The following is a 20,222-nucleotide window of genomic DNA, read 5'->3' on the forward strand; positions in this document are numbered from 1 at the left end:
GCATAACCAAAGGCCAAGAGGCAGGTTAGCTCTTCACTGGAGAGCTGGGGCTGGCTCAATCTGACTGATTGCTAGAGCCCGTTATAGTCATCTGCTCCCAAATCCACGTTCAGTGATAGTGCGGAGGTAGCTTGGGAGTCGGCCTTGGTGGAAGGAATATTCATACCACAGAAGTTGGCAAATACTACAAATAAGGGTTTGTAACCTCCCCTCCACTGAGAGCTGGTTACTAAGCATTTACCAGCACACCGCTCTTTCTTCCCCACCCACTGTACTCTGTGCCCTTGGCAGAGTTCCTGATCCAGGGCTCAGATCTGGGCATCTGCTGGGAGTCATGTTGGGAGAAAAGGATTCTGGAAGCTGGTGACTGAGATTGGGCACCTTCTTCCCCAAGTCCCTTCTGGATTTCTACACACCCAAGCTGACTTTTCCATGTCGAGTTATATCCTGGAAAGTCATTGGAGGCTGGAGGATGAGGCTGCCAGATCTCCCATATTCCACCTCTGTTTGGAGCTGCGATCAGGGCAGAGGAGGAAGGCCGGGAAGGTACAGTGGGGCACATTCATGGGCCCAAGGCCCTGTCCCTGCCATGGCAGCCCTGTCCATCCCATCCTGGGCATCTAGGGTGCTGAGACCAACTTCTGGGCCCTTAGCCCTGTGGCCTGGCTCGACCTTTCGGGCAAAGCTCTAGAGAAGGGACCTCCCTAGTGAGCCCATGTTGTTCTCACTGATGCCATTGCCTTCCTGGGGTCAAGGTTAGAGGTCTTGGAGGGAAGCTCAGGGCAGGATCCTAGTGTTGTGGGTTGTCCTGCAGCCCTAGACAGGATCCACTTCTCTTACTTTTTCATTTCCTTATTCAGGCATCCATTTACTCACTTCCGGCAGCCACGTACAGATGCTCTCAAGGCCCCAGGTTCTGAGCTAGGTGCTTGGGTGGGAGAGAGTATGCAGAGATGGATCCACACAAAGCTCACCAGTTGGCAGGCTTCCTTCATGCATATAAGGATCAAGGACTGTGCCCAATTCACCTGCCCATCTCTGGTGCCCAAAGAGTGCCTGGCATGCAGTAGGTGCTCATTAATGCTTGGATGAGTGAATGACTACCATACAAAGTAGAAGGTAATCCGTGAAGTTATCAACACCCTTGTCATGGCAACAGTTAAGACCAGGGACTCTGGTGCCAGCCTGCCTGAGTTAGAGTCGAGATCCTTCCACTTCCTGGGCAAGTTATTTCAACCTCTCTGGACCTCCTTTTCCCATCTACAAAATGGCCACAGTGACAGCGCTACCTCATAGCACTGTTAGGCTGAGCGTGCTCTATCTCGAGTGCCTGATGTTTATTGAAGTAGTAGTTAAGAGTTCAGTGGATGAAGTACCTCTTGCTTACGTCTTCCGTGTATTCAGCATACGTCATCTCATCCACAAATTCAGAATGCCTCTCCAAGGGAGGTGTGATCTCCCAACTTTACAGGAAAGTAGAAACTGAGGCTCGAGAGGTCACCCAGCAAGAAAGGGGCAGAAGGAGGATTTTTACCAGCTGGAAGCTGTCCAGCTCTGGAGGCCCCTGCTGGGAGCTGTCATGCTGAAAGCCCGCACGAGGCAGTGGCTGGCCTCCTCTGGCCACACGCGGCATCGATGGTCCAGATGCCGTGATTGACACGAATGGGGGGAATGGAGCCTCCACAAATCTCAGTAGGGCCCACTCTTCACGGGTTCCAAAGCCCTTTCTCCACATTGCTGCTTTACCTCTTCACAGGGCAGGGGTTTTGCTCCCCATTGATAGATGGGCAAACCTGGGACCAGAGAGGTTAAGTGACTTGCCCAGAGTCTCCCAGCAGATCAGGGGTAGAGGCCTTGGCTCCTGACTGCCGGTCTTGTGCATGGCTGTGCCAGCCCCCTGCCCGTCCTCCGCCCCGTGCCTCTCTGAGGGTCCGGGAGAGTGACTACCCAGGGAGGCACAACCCTTACACACGAACAGCTCCATAGTCTGCAAGGGAGTAGGTGTGTCGGCGTGTGTCAGCGGGGAAGGGGTCCACCAGCATCTCTCCCAGCTGCCCCCTCGCCGCCTGCCTGCCAGGGCAGCAGCTGCGTGTCCCTTGGACCCTCCACTCCAGCCCGTGTCCCACTTCGGCCTCGGCTCCCACTCCACGATCCTCCTTCCAGCCCCTGTGGGCTTCAGAGTTTACCTCGTGATCCTGCCTCTTCACGCCCGTTGGTCAGTCGAGGCTGTATTTCGGGAGGCCGGTGGCATCTGGCATTTATTTGCTTCCCTTTCGGAAACCCACGTCACCAATGCTTCGCTGCTAAAAAATTCTCTGAACTTGCTGCTTTCACGCAGTAGACATTTTAATTACCCCAGTGGCCATAATCAGCTCCAGCCAGCTTCAAGCCCTTCCCAGATAACCCGCGTTACTCAGCCCCAGCTGAGCCCCTGGTGCATGTCATGTGTAGGTAAAAGCCTGGAGGTGAAAAAAGAATTATAATAAATTAATAGATAAGCAATCACAATTAATGCCACTTCCCAGCAATAACAGTTATATCATGGGAAAGATATTTTCATCCGTCATTCCTTAAGGCAATGTTTTCCGAGCTTCGGCTTCTACCCAGTCAGACCCATGGGGTGCTAATGAATTAGTCTATTATGTTATGCTGAATGTTTCTAAAAGGTCCCTCGTCGATACTGAATTCAGTGTGTCAACATTTGGCATCAAGAACAGCAACTTTTTGCCAAGCGGCAAGGTTGCCCGTGGTTCACTGTGTACGGCGCTTGGGGTCTCCGCTCAGGGCAGCGCGGACACAGAAGCGGAGCTGGACAAAGAGGCCTCTTTAGCAGCTCCCGTCATCCCTGCCCTCGTGTCACGAGAGTGGGGACGCTTGGTGCCGCAAGCCCTACAACACTTTGCGCCCCAGGCTTAGTATGACAGGGAAGGAGGTGACCCCAGCAGTGACACCCCATCACCCCCACCCTGGGTTGGAATGGCTGCGGCCACCCCGTGAGTGTCAACAGAACACATGCTACGTCTAGAGACCGGAAGGGCTGATGTCACCAGCCCCCAAGCCGCCCACCAGGGCCAGGGATGCCACCCTTCGCACTGAGTCCGGTTGGCCTCTGGTCCTAGAGGAGGGTGAACCGAGTCATGGACGCCCTGGGCACGCTGATGCTTTGGCATCTTTCAGGCCTTAGGTAGGAGGTCAGCACTGTATTGGAGAGGAGGCTGGGCCCCGTGCTGGGGTGGAGTGAGGGGGGCGTCCCCTGGGGGCAGAGGTCAACTTCTCTTCCATGGCCCTGGCAGTGAGCTCCAGCCCCAAATTCACATTCTCCATCCTGTAAAACAAAACTGTTCCACCTCCCCTTACCTGCCTTCTCCAAAGGCGATTTGGGGGAAGATCTCTTGATACTAAAGCGGACCCCTTAAGGGTCTCACTCTCCCACCCCCCCCAAGGCAATTTACCAAACCCTTCCTAGCCTCCAGCTTCATTGAGAGCTCCCCCGAGAGGAGGATGTGAAACACTAGTCTCCCATCCCAGGCCCTTCCCAGCGCTGTTTAGGTGCCCCAGAGAGCTACTCGGCTGGCTGACCCTTCTTTCCACTTTGGGTGACAGGGGTGTTTGGCTCAGGGGTTCGGGGGGGAGACAGGCACAGACACTAACAGTTGTAATCAGTGGGGGTGAAAGCCAAGAGGTCCCAGGATGAAAGCAGAAGCCCCCCTCCCCGACCCACCCTGTTGTGCATGTGTAAAGGAGTAGTCAGGGGAGGCTTCCCGGAAGAGGTGCCACTTGAATTGAATCTCAGAGAATAGCCCACCCAAGAGGGTTGAGAAGAGAGACAGTCCAGCCAGAGGCTAAGATGCACAAATGCTGGCATAGCGATGCGAAGCTGTGTGATGGGGGCAGGGGCAGGCGTCAGCGAGGAAGGGAGAAGGGGAAAGTGGTTTGGTTCCTGAAACAAACATGGGAGGGGGTGGGAAGAAAAGTGGGGCTGGAGGGTGGTGGAGAGCTTTGTAGACTAAACTAAGGAACTTGCACTTCATTCTGAGAAGGCAGTAAGGATTTATAAACACGGGAGTGACAGGGTTGGATTGATCCTTCCGAGAAACCCCTCTGAATGCTGTGTGGACTGCAGGCTGGTCACGGGACAGGGGGCGCTTGGGAGCTGGACTGCCTGGGTTGGACTCCAATTCTCCACAGGTTAGCTGTGAAGCCTAACCTCTCTGTGACTCAGTTCCTTCCCCCGAAATGGGGTGATAGTAACACCCTCCTTGGATAAGGTGGAAATGAGAATTCAGCGAGTTAATGCGCAAAAGGCACTTAGAACGCGGCCTGCTGTTCCGAGGTTCACAGGAGCTCATAGCTGTTAGCTCATCGCGAATGTTCCTATATTGCCAAGACGCGTAAGGCAGGAAGGACCCAATGCCTCTCTGCTCCTCTCCTCTGACAACCGGGAATGTCTCTGGGGCCGTATCCCATGACTGTCACAACCTGCTGCCAGAGAATATTGGTCAAACACTTATCTACGTCTACCATGCACCAGACATGCTCTGCGCACATCCATGAACCCACTTCTTCCTCATGACAACCCCACCCGCTAGGTCCTGTTATCATCGCCTACATTTGGCAGCTGAACCCACCTGAGGTAAGGAGGGTAGATGCACCTGGAACCCAGATGGCCTGGCTTCGCAGTCTGTGCCCCCGGTCTTTGCTGGGGCTGTCTCCGTGCGCCGCGCTTGGGAAGGCGCCGTGGGGAGAGAGGCCTCCTTCTGGGCGTGCCCTCCCCACACCCTTCCGCTCCTCTGATTCCACACATGTCCCCAGCTCAGCCCCGTCAGGAGTCATGACTTAGATGAGGGGCTTCTCAAATCACAGAGTTGCCAGGCCGCACCCCAGACTCTCCATGGCCTATACTCCCCAAAACAGCTCCAAAGACAGTTCGGGTGCATATCGCGTGTTTGGCAACCACTGGGGCATAAAGCACAGGCGTTTTTGAATAAGACAGACGGCGGTGTACCACCCGCTGTCCAAGTGTGTGGGAGGGAAACCCTGGATTTGGAATGCTTCTAATTTCCATGGTGTAAATACTCCCCCCGCAGCTGGTATCAGGTGACCAGTGTGAGGTGACTGGAGGCAGGAAGAAGTGCGAAGTGCTAACAGTTAGCTCCCACAGGCCAGCGTGAGCCAGCTCCAACACCCCACTGAAACAGGCCTGGGTACAAATTTTGCTCTGCTTTTTTTGAGCTTTATGACCTCAGGCAGGTCACCTCATGCCCCTGACCCTGTTTCCTCATCTGTAGAAGGAACACACTGTTAAACAGCTACTCTGCAGGGGTGTCAGGATGGGGTGGTATCCTCCATGTGCAGGGCTGAGGGCAGTACCCACACTCCACTCCCCACTGAGACTGGGGCAGGCACCCTCTGGCCCACTCAGTGAGACCCCCTCATCTGCTGACGACCCCACCTCCTGCTCCCACCCAGCCCCTTCCCCATCCCAAGTCCTGGCCTAGAATCAGCACCCTAGTTGTTTAGGTAAAGCTAGGACTAAATTTTCTTGCCGGGGGTTCAAGTCTGCTCCAGATCTCTCCCCAACATCCTACTCCCTAAACTTTCAAAGAGGAAGCCAACACCATGCATTCCAGAAGGAGCCCATTTTGAGTGTGCAGCAGGAGTAGGAAGAATTTAGCATCAATCGGGAATATGTGAGCGACCAAAGGAAGCCAGCACCATGCGGAAGAGCTGCTCCGTGGGCTCATCATTCCTCGAGCCGCCATCGAGTTCACGGAAGCTTGGACTATTATGGGCTGGGTCTTTTAGTCCCAATGACTGCAGCCATGCAGAGAACAGTACAGCCCATGGGCTGTCCTGCCTCTCTCCCAGCACAGGATGGAGCATATGAGTTGAGGGACCCAGGAAAAAGGATGGACCAGAGGCTGGGACAGAAGACAGCTTGATGAGGGTAGAGCATAGAAAAGAATAGACAGTTGACCAGGAGGACCTTAGGACTCAGTTTCCCAAACCACTAGTAGGAAGGGGCCAATCTAGATCATCATATGTTTTCTCAAAAAGTAAAAAAGTGACTCATGCAAATATGGGATGAACATGTGTCAAAGACGTATTCAGTTCGTTAACAAGGGAGCAGTAGGATGGTAACGCTGGCTCAGAGAGCTTTGGAGGGATTGAATTTTTATTGGGAGGGAAAAACACCGAATAAGACTGCTCAGTTAGTTACAAAATGGATTAATGTCCTGCAAGGGTAATAAGCCACCACAGTGGGTTTTATCTTTTCAACGGGCAACAATCTCCAAGTTTACCCAGAGTCTGGGCTTCAACCAGTAGCTGACGGTGAAGTCAGACCTGGGCGTGTTCTCCCGGAGAATCACACAGTGCAGGGCAGGCCTGGTAAGGGACGCTTCCATACTACATTGAACAGAGATGCTGCTCTCCTTCTGCCTCATTTACAAGCTTGGGAGTTTTTGGTTTTGTTTTGTTTTGTTTTTTAAAGATCTTATTTATTTATTTATTTGACAGAGAGATAGCAAGAGCAGGAACACAAGCAGGGGGAGTGGGAGAGGTAGAAGCAGGCTTCCCGATGAGCAGGGAGCCCAATGTGGGGCTTAATCGCAGGACTCTGTGATCATGACCTGAGCTGAAGGCAGATGTCCAACGACTGAGCCACACAGGCGCCCCACTGGGGAGTTTTTCTTAACAGGAGGGAGTTCTGCTCTGCTCCTCCTAGGCTACCACCCCCGACCTCTTCAACGCTGCCACTTCTTCTTAGCTTAGCACCTGCCTTCTCCCTCCGTGCACACACCCTGCCCAATCCCTCTCTGCCTCCTTGCCCCACCGGCTCCCCTTGCCCCAGAGCTGGAGCTACAGAGGGGCTGGTGATGTCAGAGGTGAGGGGAGAGAAGAAGGCAGTGGTATTCCTTGAGTCCCAAGCAGAAAGACTATTTTTTTTATTGAATTATAATTGACCTACAGTATTATGTTCATTTCAGGGGTACAAGATAGCCAATCGGTATTTTTATACATTACAAAATGATCCCCACAAAAGCTTTGGTTATCATCTGTCACCATACAAAGTGATTACCGAGTTGTTGACTGTTCTCTATGCCCATTACATCCCCATGACTTACTTATTTTATAACTGGAAGTTTGTACCTCTTAATCCCCTTGACCTATCTTGCCCATCCCCCCACCCCTCTCCCTTCTGGCATCCACCAGTTTGTTCTCTGTATTTATGAGTTTGTTTTGTTTTTTTAGATTCTATATATAAGTGAAATCCTACGGTATTTGTCTTTCTCTGTCTGACTTCACTTAGCATAATGTCTTCTGGGTCTATCCACAGTGTTACAAAATGGCAGGATGTCCTTCTCTCTTATGGCTGAGTTACATTCCTCTGTATATATACACCACATCTTCTTTATCCATTCATCTAGCGACAGACACTTGGGCTGCTTCCATATCTTCTATTGTAAACAATGCTGTAGTGAACATAGGAGTGCACCTTTGTTTTCAAATTAGTTTTTCTGTTTTCTTCAAATAAATACCCAGAAGTGGAATTGCAAGATCATAGGGTAGTTCTATTTTTAATTCTTTGAGGAGACTCCGTACCGTCTTCCAGAGCAGCTACACCAGTTTGCATTCCCACCACCAGCACGCAAGGGTCCTTCTCCACATCCTTGCCAACACTTGTGATGTCTTTTTGATTTTAGCCATTCTGACAGGTGGGAGGTGATTGCTTCTTGTGGTTTTGATTGGCATTTCCTTGATGATGAGGGATGCTGAGTATCTTTTCAAGTACTTCTCCCTTTCAGCCTATTCATTTTGTTGATGGTTTCCTTCACTGTGCAAAAGCTAGAAAAAAACTATTTTAAAATAGTCTTTTTGGGGGCGGGGGATACAACAACTCCCTTCAGCTTCCCTTGGAGATGCCCAGGCCCAGTGCTCTTTGTCCTCCCAAAGTGGGCACCCCTGTCGTTGGAAATGACCATTATGACCATTATCAAGATCATCTGATGTTCTGGGCCAGGCCTTTCATGTGAACTGCTGCACCAGTCCTATAAAGGAGGCAAGAGCCCCATTTTGTAGATGAAGAATCCAGCTGAGCCACATGCAGGAGGTCTAGCGGCAAGTCAATGAGGTCAGCCACCAGGTGGAGGGCGTTCCAGCTGATCCCCCGTCCAGTGCTCCTGTGGGTACTCTACCACCGCCGCCGAGCCTCACCTCGTGCAGGGCAGGGCTCTGCAGGGAGTTGCCGCCTTGGGCTCCTGGTGCTCAGAGAAGGGCATGTGGGGCAGTGGTGGCCCGGGTGAGGGGTGGCTGGAGTTTACAGCAGGCCACACCTTTATTTACTTGAGCCTCTTTCTGTCAAGGATCTGTATGCGTTAGACCTGGAGCCCTACCGCTACTCAGGGGTGAACCTGACGGGGTTCCGGATCCTCAACGTGGACAACCCTCACGTCTCGGCCATCGTGGAGAAGTGGTCCATGGAGCGGCTGCAGGCAGCTCCCCGGGCAGAGTCCGGCCTGTTGGACGGCGTGATGATGGTATCCCAGCCAGGCGGGCCAAATCCAGGGGCACCCCTTCCTCGGCAGCCCCCCCTTCCCTCTTCTGTCCTCTCTTCCCTACTTCCTCCCTATCTCTTTCTTCCCTCCCACCACTTCCCTTCCTAAGACCTGCTCTGGATCAGCCAGACCTTAGGCTGGGCCCTGAGAACACAAGGAATCAGACACAGCCCCACCCCCACCCCCAAAGGAGGCTTGTAAACAGGTTGTTACAAAGTCTGGGGGTAAGGACCCGTGGGTCCTGGGCACAGAGGACTTTGAGCTGTAACCAGCTGGAGCCTAGGGAGGCAGGAAAGGAGAAGGTGGGACAGGGCCTAGGAGAACAGGAGCGATGGGTTGAGGAAGGAGGGCCTGGAAGGAGAAGGTCTGAACTGCAGAGAGGGTGGGAGCTGGGTGTCTGCCGAACAGCAGGGGCGCCCAAGCCCGGCCTTCACGGAGGGCATGGACAGGGTCACCCTGGGCCTTTCCCTTGTCAGGACCCCATATGCCTGGTGGGGGAGGGGCAGCAGCTTGGGCTCAGGACCCTCAGGGCTGGGGAGCTGCTCTCAGGCCCTGCGCCCTCCCCTCCAGACTGACGCGGCCTTGCTGTACGACGCCGTCCACATCGTGTCCGTGTGCTACCAGAGGGCCCCGCAGATGACCGTGAACTCCCTGCAGTGCCATCGGCACAAGGCCTGGCGCTTTGGCGGCCGTTTCATGAACTTCATCAAGGAGGTGAGTGTTCCCCCCGCCGTCACCCCCCAGGGCCTCCTCCCTGGGGGTCTTCGGTGCTGCAGAGCAAAGGCGTGGGTGTGGGAGGCAGGCAGAATCGATTTCCAGTCCACACGAATCTGGGCACATGGATTCACATCTCTGAGCCTCCGTTTCCTTGGGTGAAAATGGGCTGGACGGGACCCATCTCACAGGGCGATTGAGAGGGCTATGGCCCTGGAGCCTAGGAGGTTCTCCGTGGGCGATCCGAGTTGTCAGCAGGACCTGCGTGGGCTTTCCAGTGCGGCAGATGAGGGTCTCTGCCCCTGGCTGTGTGACCTTGGGCAAGCTGGAGAACCTTGCTGAGCCTTGGCTGCCTCATCTGCAAAATGGGGTCCAAAGCATGCCCCCTGAGAGGGATGCCAGGCAGCTGAGACGAGACCCCTGGGTGGAAAGGGCTCAGGGCAATGGCGGGGCAGTGGAGGCTGGTCGGATAATCAGCCCTCTGAACTCCTCTTCACATCCCGGGTCCTCCGGGCCCTGGCTCTGCTGGCTCCGAGGTGGTTGTGAAGTTCCATCCGTGGGGCTGATTCAGAGGAAACAGGAGCAGAAATCTGTCCTGCTGCGAGACGGCCATTGACACTCACAGTGCCAACCGGTAATTCTGAAGGACTCTCCATCATCCTTGTCCTCCTAAGCTGCGGACGGCTCTTCACCGCTCCCATTTTACAGGCTGGGGAAGCTAAGGTCAGGGCCAAGCATCCTGGCGACACCGGGATGAGCTATGTGACTTTGGGTGAGAGGATTAACATTTTGATTCTCAGTTTCCTTGACTGTAAAATGGGCATAAAGAGTACTTGCCTCAGTGTTGTTGAGAAGACGGTGTGCAAACTGTACACGGAGCATCTCGCCCAGGATGTGGGCAGAGTCAAATCCCAGTAAGTGGTGGATGAAGAAGGCTCGGGGAGAAGATCGGGGCAGGGTTATCCTGGGTTGGAGGTAGAGACCATGTCCAGGCGACTCCAGGTGCCATCGAGAGAAGCCCTCAAGGAGGGTTGTAGAATGATCTCTCCGTGGCAACCACACTGGACCAAGGCGAGGCAGGCTACCTTTAGCGTTCAGTTATTCAGCAGCTAGTTGTGGGCCTGCTGGGCGCCAGGCCCTGGGATCCAGTGGGGCTGAGACAGACGAGCCCCTGCGTTCACCAAGCTCACAGCCCAGGGAGGGAGCAGACATGAATCGAGTCCTCGCATTCAGGGATGTAATCCCATGTGCAAAGGAAGGCAGCTCCAGGGGGGTATATAGCACAGAGACCCACCACCTTACATGCAGCAGACAGGGTGCCTTTCCCCAAGGGCTGACGTCCCCCCCTGCTGCTTGGGAAGGGCGCTAAAAGGAATGGGGATGGGACATGGTCTGTAGAGTTGGACACTCGTGCCCGTGGAGCTCATCTCTGCCTCTCCCAGCTGTGTGGCTTCACACGCGTTCCTAGACGGCCCCGAGCATCCGTTTCCTCACCTGGCAAACACCCCCTTGCCGTCGTGGTGAGGGAGGCATGAAGTCCTTGGCACCAGCTCCCCTCACGCCCAGAAGGGGCTCCATCCGGTGTCAGTGGTGTTGGCAGAAGAGGACCGTGATGGTCCCTTCTCATCCAGCCCCTCAAAACTGCAGAGGAAGGCTGATTGTCCAGTGCCCTGAGCAGGCCTGGTTAGCCTGGGAGATGACCCGCTTGTCTCCCGGGAGCACTGAGGCCTGACTCCTAGCCCCTGGTGCCTCCTTCCTGGGCAGGCCTCTGACGGAGGGGCCAGAGGCCCTTATGAGGGGGTCAGTGACCCAAGCCACAACCCCGGGCCCCTTAGGAGCCACCCAAAAATGCCTTTGAAGCTTCACCTATTTTTTTAGCTGTGTGACCTTCGACAAGCTGCTGAACCTCTCTGCACCTCCAGTCTGCCTCTATACTCTGGAGATTTTCCTAGGGTTGTTGCAGGATGAAGCGAGTTAGGGTGTGTGTGAGCACTTAGGCCAGAGCCGAGCACAGAGCAGATGCCCAGCAGAGGGGTACCGTTATGTGGTCTGTGTCGTCACGACTGCCATCACTGTGGCTTCTCGTTCCCTGGTGGGTTTCCAGCTAACGAGTATCCCTGGGCCACATAGCTTCGGGGACCCTCACCCTGTTCACCCCTCACCCCTTGGAATTTTTGAGGCTCAGTCTGCAGCCCTGAGGGGAACAGGTTCGTCACTGCCCACACCAGAGGAAGGGGCCCCTTTCTCCCTGTCGGGGCTGACCGGCCCGCTTTGGTGTACCTCCTCTTTCCCGGCCGCTGGCCCAGTGAGTGGCCCTCAACACTCACGCTCTTTACAGAACCCCTTCAGGGACATCTCTGTGACACCTGCACCTTAGGGCGGTGGACACGGAGGCCCAGAGCAGCCACGTGGCTTGCCCACAGTGCCACAGCTGCCCGAGCCTGGGACCCGAGTGCCCTGCTTGAGCCCGGCACACCGTCTTCCCTCAGACCATTTCCAAGTTGCCCGTCTCCCCCATCTGACTGCGTGACAGTAAATCATTTAAAGACTTGGCATTTCCGAGAGGAGCTGGAAAATACCAGGCCGGAGTTCAGAGCGTGTGAAGCATCTTTCATTTAGCGAGTCTGGAGCGGTGGCTGGAAGGGGCGGGCAGGCCGGGAAATGTCACGGGGAGGGGCTGTCCCCGGCTCCCTGCCCTGCCCTGGCCCTGCCCACCCACCCGGGGCCCACAGGCAGTCCGGGCCCCTGCTGGCATTTCCTTCCTCTGTAGCTGACAAGGGGGAAGGCTTGGCTCCAAATGAAGGTTTGAAGGCACCTGCTGTGATTTCCCCTGGGGGCCAGGAGAGAGCCTGAGGGTACAGAGGAGGGGGAGCCGGCCAGAGCTGAGCCTCTCTCTGAAGCCATAAACAGTGGTCTTCACCTTCTCTGATCTTTTCATCTCTCTCCCCAACCCCGTTTCCGGCCCCTGGGCTCTAGAAGCCTCTCCCACAGAACTTGGTCATGGTGAGGCCAAGCTCTTCAGCTCTGTTCCTGCAGACCGGGCTTCGGCCCTGCACCACCATGATGTGGGATTTGTATATGGCTCAGCCCCTCTTTGAGCCTCAATGTCTATGACCCTAAAATGGGGGCGACAGTGACACCCACCTGGCAGGATTGTCATGAGACAAAATCAGTGCATTCAGGGAAGGAGGTTAGCCTTCTATGACAGGATTTCTACTGAGGCCTCGGGCCCTGGCCCAAGTGACCAGCCCTCCTCCCAGCCAAGTGCCAGCCCTAGTCCAAGGGAGCTCCATGGAAGGAAGCAACAAAGGAGTACTAATAATATAGACCACTTAGGGCGGTGTAGGCCAGGCACTTGCTAAACACTTTATACATCTTTTTTAACACTTTTTTAACACTGAGGAAACAGGTCATTTTCCCCTTCCCGAAGCTCGGAGAGGTTAGATCACATTCTGTCCAACTCCTTTTAACAGCCTCCCGGACCCCTTCCAGGCCTCACCCCTCTGCCTGAGTTAGTCTACCTAGCTGCTCCCCCCTGCACACTTCCCACGATGCCTTAGAGCTGCCCAAGTGTTTGGAGAGCCCCGCGGGTGTCACTGTGGCCTCCAGGGATCCATGATCCCATGAACTTGGGTGCCACACTGTGAGCGTAAGCATGAGTGTCAGTGGTGTTGGGCCAGGGAGAGGCCCCGGAACCTTTTTCAGAACCTCCAGGGGATCCTGACCCCAGTGTGGCAAAGCAAGGACTGCGATATTCAGGCCTCCCCCCTCCACATGCTCTGGCGCCTCCTTCCCCAACCCTGTCAGCCCCCAGCTCCCCCTGGTTCCCAAGGACTCCAGGTTTGTTCTCCCAGACTCAGAAAGTCAGTGGCACTGGGGCGTTCACCTGGGTGCCCGCGGCCTCCTACCTCCACGGAGGAGGGAGAGAAAGGGCATAGCTCCAGCCCGGGTGCTGGGACCCTGGGACCCGAGCGGCAGGGTGGGCTCTCATCCACTTGGTGAGCTTGGGGGATGTGCTGGCCCCAGGGGGCCTGCCTCCTTGTCTGTGAAATGGGGATGGCGACCTCACCTGGCCCGCCCGCCAGGGCGGCAGGTTACATGCTCGGAGCAGCGGGAAGTACTTCGTAGGTATCCTCTGGGCCCCCAGGAAGGGTATCTTCTAGAAAGGAGTTGGCAAATCTTTTCTGCCACAGGCGGGAGAGTGACTATTTAGGCTTTGTGGGCCAGATGGTCTCTTTGTAACTATTCAGGCCTGCAGGCACTGGGCCAGAGAAGCCAAAGACACTAAGTAAACACATGGGTGTGACCGCGTTCTCATCCACTGTTCACAGAAACAGGCCGCGGGGGAGTTGGGACCGCCAGCCGTGGATTGCCCATCCCTGATCTGGAAGAGTGGGGCTCTTCTCAGCTCGGGTCCGGGGTATTCTCTGAACCCTGGCCTTTCTGTCCTAGCCATGTTAATGGCGATAAAATATCACAAAAGCTGGCATTTGTTTGGGGCTCGGGTATGTACCGTGCACCATCCTAAGTATTTTATGGGATTTATCTCATTCCACCCTCGTGGCATTTTGGTACTATTACAAATTCCATTTTGTAGGGGCGCCTGGGTGGCTCAGTCGTTAAGTGTCTGCCTTCGGCTCAGGTCATGATCCCAGGGTCCTGGGATCGAGCCCCACATCGGGCTCCCTGCTCGGCGGGAAGCCTGCTTTTCCCTCTCCCACTCCCCCTGCTTGTGTTCCCTCTCTCACTGTGTCTCTCTCTGTCAAATAAATAAATAAAATCTTTAAAAAAAAAAAAAAAAAAAAAACAAATTCCATTTTGTAGAGGAGGAACCTGAGACAGAGAGGTGAAGTGGAATCCCCCAGGTGGCACAGCTAACTGCGGTTGGACCCGGGCCTTCTGACCCCCGCGTTCTTAACCGCGACCCCGTGGAGCTGGGGCCAGCAGCGGCGGTGGGGTAGCTTCTCTGTCTCCTCCGGCTCTCCTCCAAGCGTCTGGTCTTCCAGCCAGGGCGGGCTTGGCCCCTTGGCTTTTCCGCCTCCACACAGGTCTCGCCTGCCCCAGGCCGCCCGCCTGCCTCCTTGCCCCTCTCTGGGGACCCACCACGGGCTCCCCCGCCTCATGGCTTCAAGGCGGGGGCTCAGTTGAGTGCATCTGAGATCGATGTTGTACACGAGAAGGTGCAAATGTAATGCTGGCTAAAGAGCATAATAGAATTTATGGAAATCGCTGGCTCGCACCACAGCCCGTGCAATGATGGAGGTGATTATTAATTAATCATGGTCTTGGGGGAACAGTATCAGTGCAAAGAGTAATTAAAATGAAGCATTGTACAGTTGTACCGAATGATGATTTATGAGCCCGAGGAATTGCCGCTCTGCCCTCTCCCTTCCGGCAGGCTCAATGGGAAGGATTAACTGGACGGATTGTTTTCAACAAAACCAGTGGCTTACGGACAGATTTTGATCTGGACATCATCAGCCTGAAGGAGGACGGCCTGGAGAAGGTACGTGGGCTCAGGAGAGGGAGGGACAAGACCTCGGGGGTTTGACATGCCCTGGCATGGCCTGTGCCTTGGTCCTTTGGAGAACATGAAGGCGTGGTTGGGCTGGAGGGGTGCAGAACCCAGTGGCCTGGCTGTGGCCAACACCCAAACTGTCACTCTGTGAGCAAGGGCCACCGGAGATGCTTAACCTGGGAAAAGTAATGAAAGGCTCAGGGGGCAGAAAGACAGACCTGACTTTGGGTAACAGAAACTTCCAACAACGAGGGGGTGCCTACCTGGGAAGTAATGAGCTCACTGTCACTGGAGGCATTTAAGCAAAGATCAAGCAACATGGTTGCCTGTCTGGGAACTGGAGTTGGTTCTTATCCTTGGAGAGAGGTTGAAGCGCATGGATTCTGAATTCCCCCCTCTTGGTTTCTAAGTCCTCAGTGATTCCAGGGGGTTTGGATGAGGATAGCAGGCCCTTTGGGGGCTGGGGCCTCCATCTGGACACCAGCAAATGTTTGTAATGAGGCCAGTTCTGCTCTCTGGGAACAGTCCACGTATTCTGTCGAGTCAGGCTGCTGGGCTGAGGAGATTCAACATTAGCCCCTAATTCTGCACATCCTTGGGGCCTTTGGGCCAGGGGCTCGGCCACCCCCTCTCGCACCAGGGCATCTGTCCCGCCCTGGGAATGGGGTGTATGAAGTGCAGGAAGCAAAAGCCCGGAGAAGGAGGGGCTGGCCCTGAGGTCTCTGGGCCTTCAGGATGCCCTGATTACTCTCCTGTCCACCCCTGTCTACCCTGGGTCAGGCCTCTCCCTTGGATGATTTTAGCACCCAGCCCTGGCTTCTTCACCTCCACTTCTGAGCCTCCGGCCATCCTGAGTGTATACACACACACATACACACACACATGCACACACACACACACACACACACACATGCATGCATGCACGCAAAGCTTCCCAGCGCACAGCCCTGCCCCACTCCGCTGGTGCCCGTGGTCCCCCAGCACCGAGTGAAGCTCCGGCCTCTCACCAGAGCCTTTATGGCTCTCCAAGAAATAACCCAGCCTGCCTTTCCAGACCCAGCCTCCATGGCCCCCAAAACATTCCCCACGGCCCAGCCATGCCCACTCCCTCGGGCCCTCCTTTGCCCATGTGGTCACCCTGGTTGTAGGAGTGGCCTCTGGCTCCCGGGTTCGTTCCCTCAGGCACACGCTTGGCTCTGGCTGGGTTGTACCTTGTGGCCAAGTTGACTCCATTCACTTCTGAGTTTCCCCACAGACGCCCGGGAGCCCCCGGGCAGGGGTGTCCAGGGAAACCCCACCTTTCCTCTGCCACTCTTTCGTGCCACATACAGCATCAGCCCCTTAGGGACAGGGGTTGTGGCTTCTGCTCCCAAGATCAGGGAGACGAGCTGGTCCAACCTCCTCACGCTACGAGTCCTCGAGGAGCAGTCTCCCGGCTCCCATTTAAACCCGGCAGCGCAGGGGGGCCCTTCCTGGTCCACCAGCATTGCTGCAGCGGGATCCACTCAAGTGGCGTCTCATTTTTGCTCTCTCAGCTGTCGGTCTCTGGGGCTGGCCTAAAATTCCGAGGGTGGCAATTAGCCACACGTACACCACGGCGGCGACCGGCGACGCGCTCCCGGGCCCGCAGCAGACCTCAGGAGTGGGTCACGAGAGCACTCCCCATCTGAGCCCATCACAGCAGCCTTCTCCCAACCAAGGACAGGGTGCCTAGAGCCAACACCCGGGAAAAGCCCTCCTACTGTCCCGGGACGAAGGCTGACCTGCGCCCTCCGGAGGCTCCTGCTTGCAGCCACCTGGAGCATGGGCAGACAGCCTCTGCGGAGCTCGGGCCTCCTCGGTCCTGACTGTTCTCACATCCCCGGGGCACCTGGGGCCTAGCAGGGCGCATGCAGCTGGAAGTCCATAGATGCTTGCGGGGGCCAGGGTTTCAGCTGCTCAGGAACCGCTGGACGGATGTCTGTGGGCCCTCCGGGTGGGCTGCTGGGGACCCTCGTGAGCTTGGCCAACTTGAGAGAAGGACCTCTGACACCGTCTGCCTGTCTCTTCTCTGGGCTCAGGGGTCTGCACAGACAGAAATCCTGCCTGGAGAGGGTGCTAAGCCCAAACACAGCCACCCTGCCTCTTGTCTCATGGCTTCTGTTTGCTAAGCCAGGTCACACTGATCTCGCCAGCTCCCGCCGGGGGCTCTGGGAGGATTAGGGCAGAATTACCCAGGCATAATTACATGGCTCCCTGCTATCAGCTTTGCGCAGCTCTCTGAATGGGATGTTTGCGTTCGGCCTCTCTGTTTAATTGATTAAGTTTCCTGAGTGCCCCCCAGCTAGGCCAAGGACAGAGTGGGCATGCCAAAACCTTCCTTGAGGGAGAGGACCCGAGAGGGGGGTGGAGCCGGGCAGCAGCGGACCTTCACGAGGCCCCGGGTGTTCGAGGATTGGTCAGCTGGATCTTCCCTGGCCTCCTCCAGCTTTGGGCCTGATGGCAACAAGCGCACTGTGGGGACACAGATGATGCCACTTTGGCCACCCTGTCTGCCAGCTTTAGAAGTAAAACTGCAAAGCTAACTGCTCTCAAACCCCGCGGCCCGCAGGGAGGGCCCTCCTCTCTGGTCTCCCACCCCCAAAACAGCTACAAAGACCAGCTCCTGCCCAGGGTGCCTTCCTGCAGGTGACATGTCTCCTCCGCTGTAACCCATTCTGCAAATGCTTAGTGAACATCTCCCTTGCTCCAGGCCCTGCCCTGGGCTGTGGAGGGTGCATGGCCCCGGGAGGTGGCACCAGAGCGGAGACCCAGTGAGTGAGCAGCTGGGTGCCCAGCCTCTTCCCCAGGAAGAGGGGGGCCCACCAGGCTCAGAGTGCCTCTGCCCCAAGACCCCTGATTTCCTAGTGCACCTGCTCCACCCCTGGCTGAGCTGAGGTCCCTGGACTGTGTTTACGCTCACCTTCTCCTCTGCATTTTCCCCACCAGCTGTGCTGGGGTGCCAGCAAGGGGGAGGTGGCAGAACTCTGGAGACTCGACACCTTGGGCCCTCCTCCCAGAAGAAGAGAGGCAACAGGGTTGTCCGAAAGGTTAGCTCACAGCATGTTAGCTGTGATGATGCTCCCGAGGAAGGGGAATGAGTGGATGGTCTTGTTGGTGTGGAGAAAGGATGGAAAGACTGGGGGTTTAGCCCCTGTTTTCTGTCTGTCTGTCCATCCAGGTTGGTGTGTGGAGTCCTGCAGAGGGGCTCAACATCACGGAGGTCGCCAAAGGCCGAGGCCCTAATGTCACTGACTCTCTGACAAACAGGTCACTCATCATCACCACCGTGCTGGTAAGAGCCTGCAGCCCCGGAGGAGGGATGGTGTGAGCCGGGGACGGGCTGGAAGGACCCAGACCGGGCACCTCTCAGGGCTACTTCGAGACTGGAAGATGGGGGGCGGGTGTGGAAACATGGAGGGTCCCTCAGAAAGCCCTCAGTCACTGGAACAGAGCAACTTGCCCATGGTCATAGGCCAAAGACCACAGGGGGTGGCTGTCAGCGGCCTCTTCCCAAAGACAGAGTGGGCTGGTCCTCATGCCTGTGTGAGATCTGCTTGGAAGCCCATCTGCAGAGGCCTGTGTGTTTGCATCTCCCCCCACCCACCCACCCACCCACCCCTGAGTCCCAAGTACGAACCACGATGGGGTAGATGGAAGGAGGTTAACCTGCCCTCTGCCCCAGGACTCAGGCCCCACCTCTTCACCTCAGTTCCCAGGGAAAAGGCCCTTCTCGCTGGTACCCCCAGCTGTGGTGGGCGCCCTGGCCACACCCAGAGAGCCCAGAGGTTCTGCGGGGAGCCCACACATGCCACAGTCCACAGTGCCCATCCAGAGAGCTCTCCTCCATGATCACTCTACCTGCCACCCTCCCTCCATTCCCCAGGACTGAATAGCGCCAAGGAGTGGCTCTTGGCATCTCCCAGGCTCTCTGCACCTTGGAGCTCAGGAGGGGCAGAAAGACCCACCCACACCGCTGGCCTCTTAACTGGCCAGTGCTGTGGCCCCTCCGCATGCACCAGCCCTTCCTGGAAGGCTCCAGGGTGTCCAGAGACTCAGGACCCACCCTTTCAGAGACACAGCACTGCTCCTGGGGACCCAAGCTGGGCCATGCGGAGGAGAGGCAGCCTGATCACCACCCAATAACTTCAGACCAAAGACCTTTGGAGGACAATTCGGTCAGCTTCTCCTTATAATTAAGCTCATACAATACAATAAATGCAATACGAATAAAGCCAATCCTGTACAGAGCAGAGGGCTCAGCCCGGTTGGGAGTGTTCCGACCAAGTAAGGCTGCCTGGGATGGAATCAGAGAGTAGGGCTGGGCACCCGGCTGTGGGCCCTTCCACGGCGCTGGGGTATGGTTTCCCCACCTGCTTCCCACTGGGGGCAGCTCAGCTGGGCCCCACCGAATGGTCCTTTGTCCTCCCTCTCGTGTGACTCACCAGACAGATGCTTGACGGCGGGTGGTGGACACCCCAGCACCTGCAGCCCATGGGTCTCATCCCCAGTGTCCAGGGTTGTAACCACTGAGAGGATCCGTGTCAGAGGAGCCCTAACAGTGGTTCTGGACGTACTGCCGACGGAGCCAGGATGGGAGGGCTGGGGAGACACCTGCCCGCCCCAGGTTTGGGCATGAACCCCCCCACCCCCGAGCACCTCCCCCAACACCATACATCCTGCCTGCCTTTATTGATCAAATTTTTGTTAACTAAAAAAAAAATAGAAAAATCAGACTGCTGAGACCAGTAAGTCAAAAGATTTCATCAGGAACGGGAAAAATTGTAAAAAAAAAAACAAAAAACTAAAAAAGATTAAAAAGAAATAAACAAAAAAGAGCAAAGGAATTAAAGACTGATGAGCAACTGAAGGGATATTGATGTGGATGCAAATAGAAAAGTAGAGAGTTGAAAAGAAACAGAAAAGTTAAAGGGAAAATAATAATGAGAAAAATGAAAATAAAGCAAGAGATGAAAAGGGAAACCATCAAGGAAGACGAAAAATTAAAATAAATAATTAACGGCTCCAGCTAGACAAGGTAAAAAATGTAAAACCAAAATGTCAGAAAGCAAGAGGATAAAAGTGTGACAAAGCTAAAATATAAAAGGGTAAAAATAAAATAATAAAAAGGTGGTAAAAGATTAAAAACAGAGCTGCATAAAATGTGAGATATAAATAAAACACTTTGCACAAGACGAGATTAACAAAGGTAAAACTAGTGCGCTCGGAGAGATTAGGAAGAAGGGTGATGACGTGGGCCCAGATGATTCAGCCACAAAAGAATGCCCTCAAGTGAGTGGCAAGGTAGACGTAATATGCCAGAAGGATACGGGATACACACACCTTTAAAGACCATTGATATGCATTTTATTAAAATGGCAGCAGCCTGATTTCAAGGGCATAAAACCCTTCTG

General features: G+C 55.3%; 1 protein-coding gene across 2 annotated transcripts in view; it reads left to right on the forward strand.

Annotated features, from left to right (window-relative positions):
* The window catches only part of GRIK3 (glutamate ionotropic receptor kainate type subunit 3), a 220,701-nt gene that overhangs the window by 150,540 nt on the left and 49,939 nt on the right, over positions 1 to 20,222 (forward strand). Inside the window, exons 6-10 of one of the 2 annotated variants that reach the window (XM_036119081.2) lie at positions 8,367 to 8,540; positions 9,129 to 9,272; positions 14,671 to 14,778; positions 17,990 to 18,103; positions 18,695 to 19,010. In XM_036119081.2, the coding sequence (XP_035974974.2) occupies positions 8,367 to 8,540; positions 9,129 to 9,272; positions 14,671 to 14,778; positions 17,990 to 18,103; positions 18,695 to 18,700 (546 nt within the window). In that variant the 3' untranslated portion in view covers positions 18,701 to 19,010. Of the gene's footprint in view, positions 1 to 8,366; positions 8,541 to 9,128; positions 9,273 to 14,670; positions 14,779 to 17,989; positions 18,104 to 18,694; positions 19,011 to 20,222 lie in introns of those variants that run through there. The other variant, XM_036119078.2, reaches the window with a different exon arrangement.

The sequence above is a fragment of the Halichoerus grypus genome, chromosome 5, assembly GCF_964656455.1.
Source record: "Halichoerus grypus chromosome 5, mHalGry1.hap1.1, whole genome shotgun sequence".
NCBI classification, from domain to species: Eukaryota; Metazoa; Chordata; class Mammalia; order Carnivora; family Phocidae; genus Halichoerus; species Halichoerus grypus.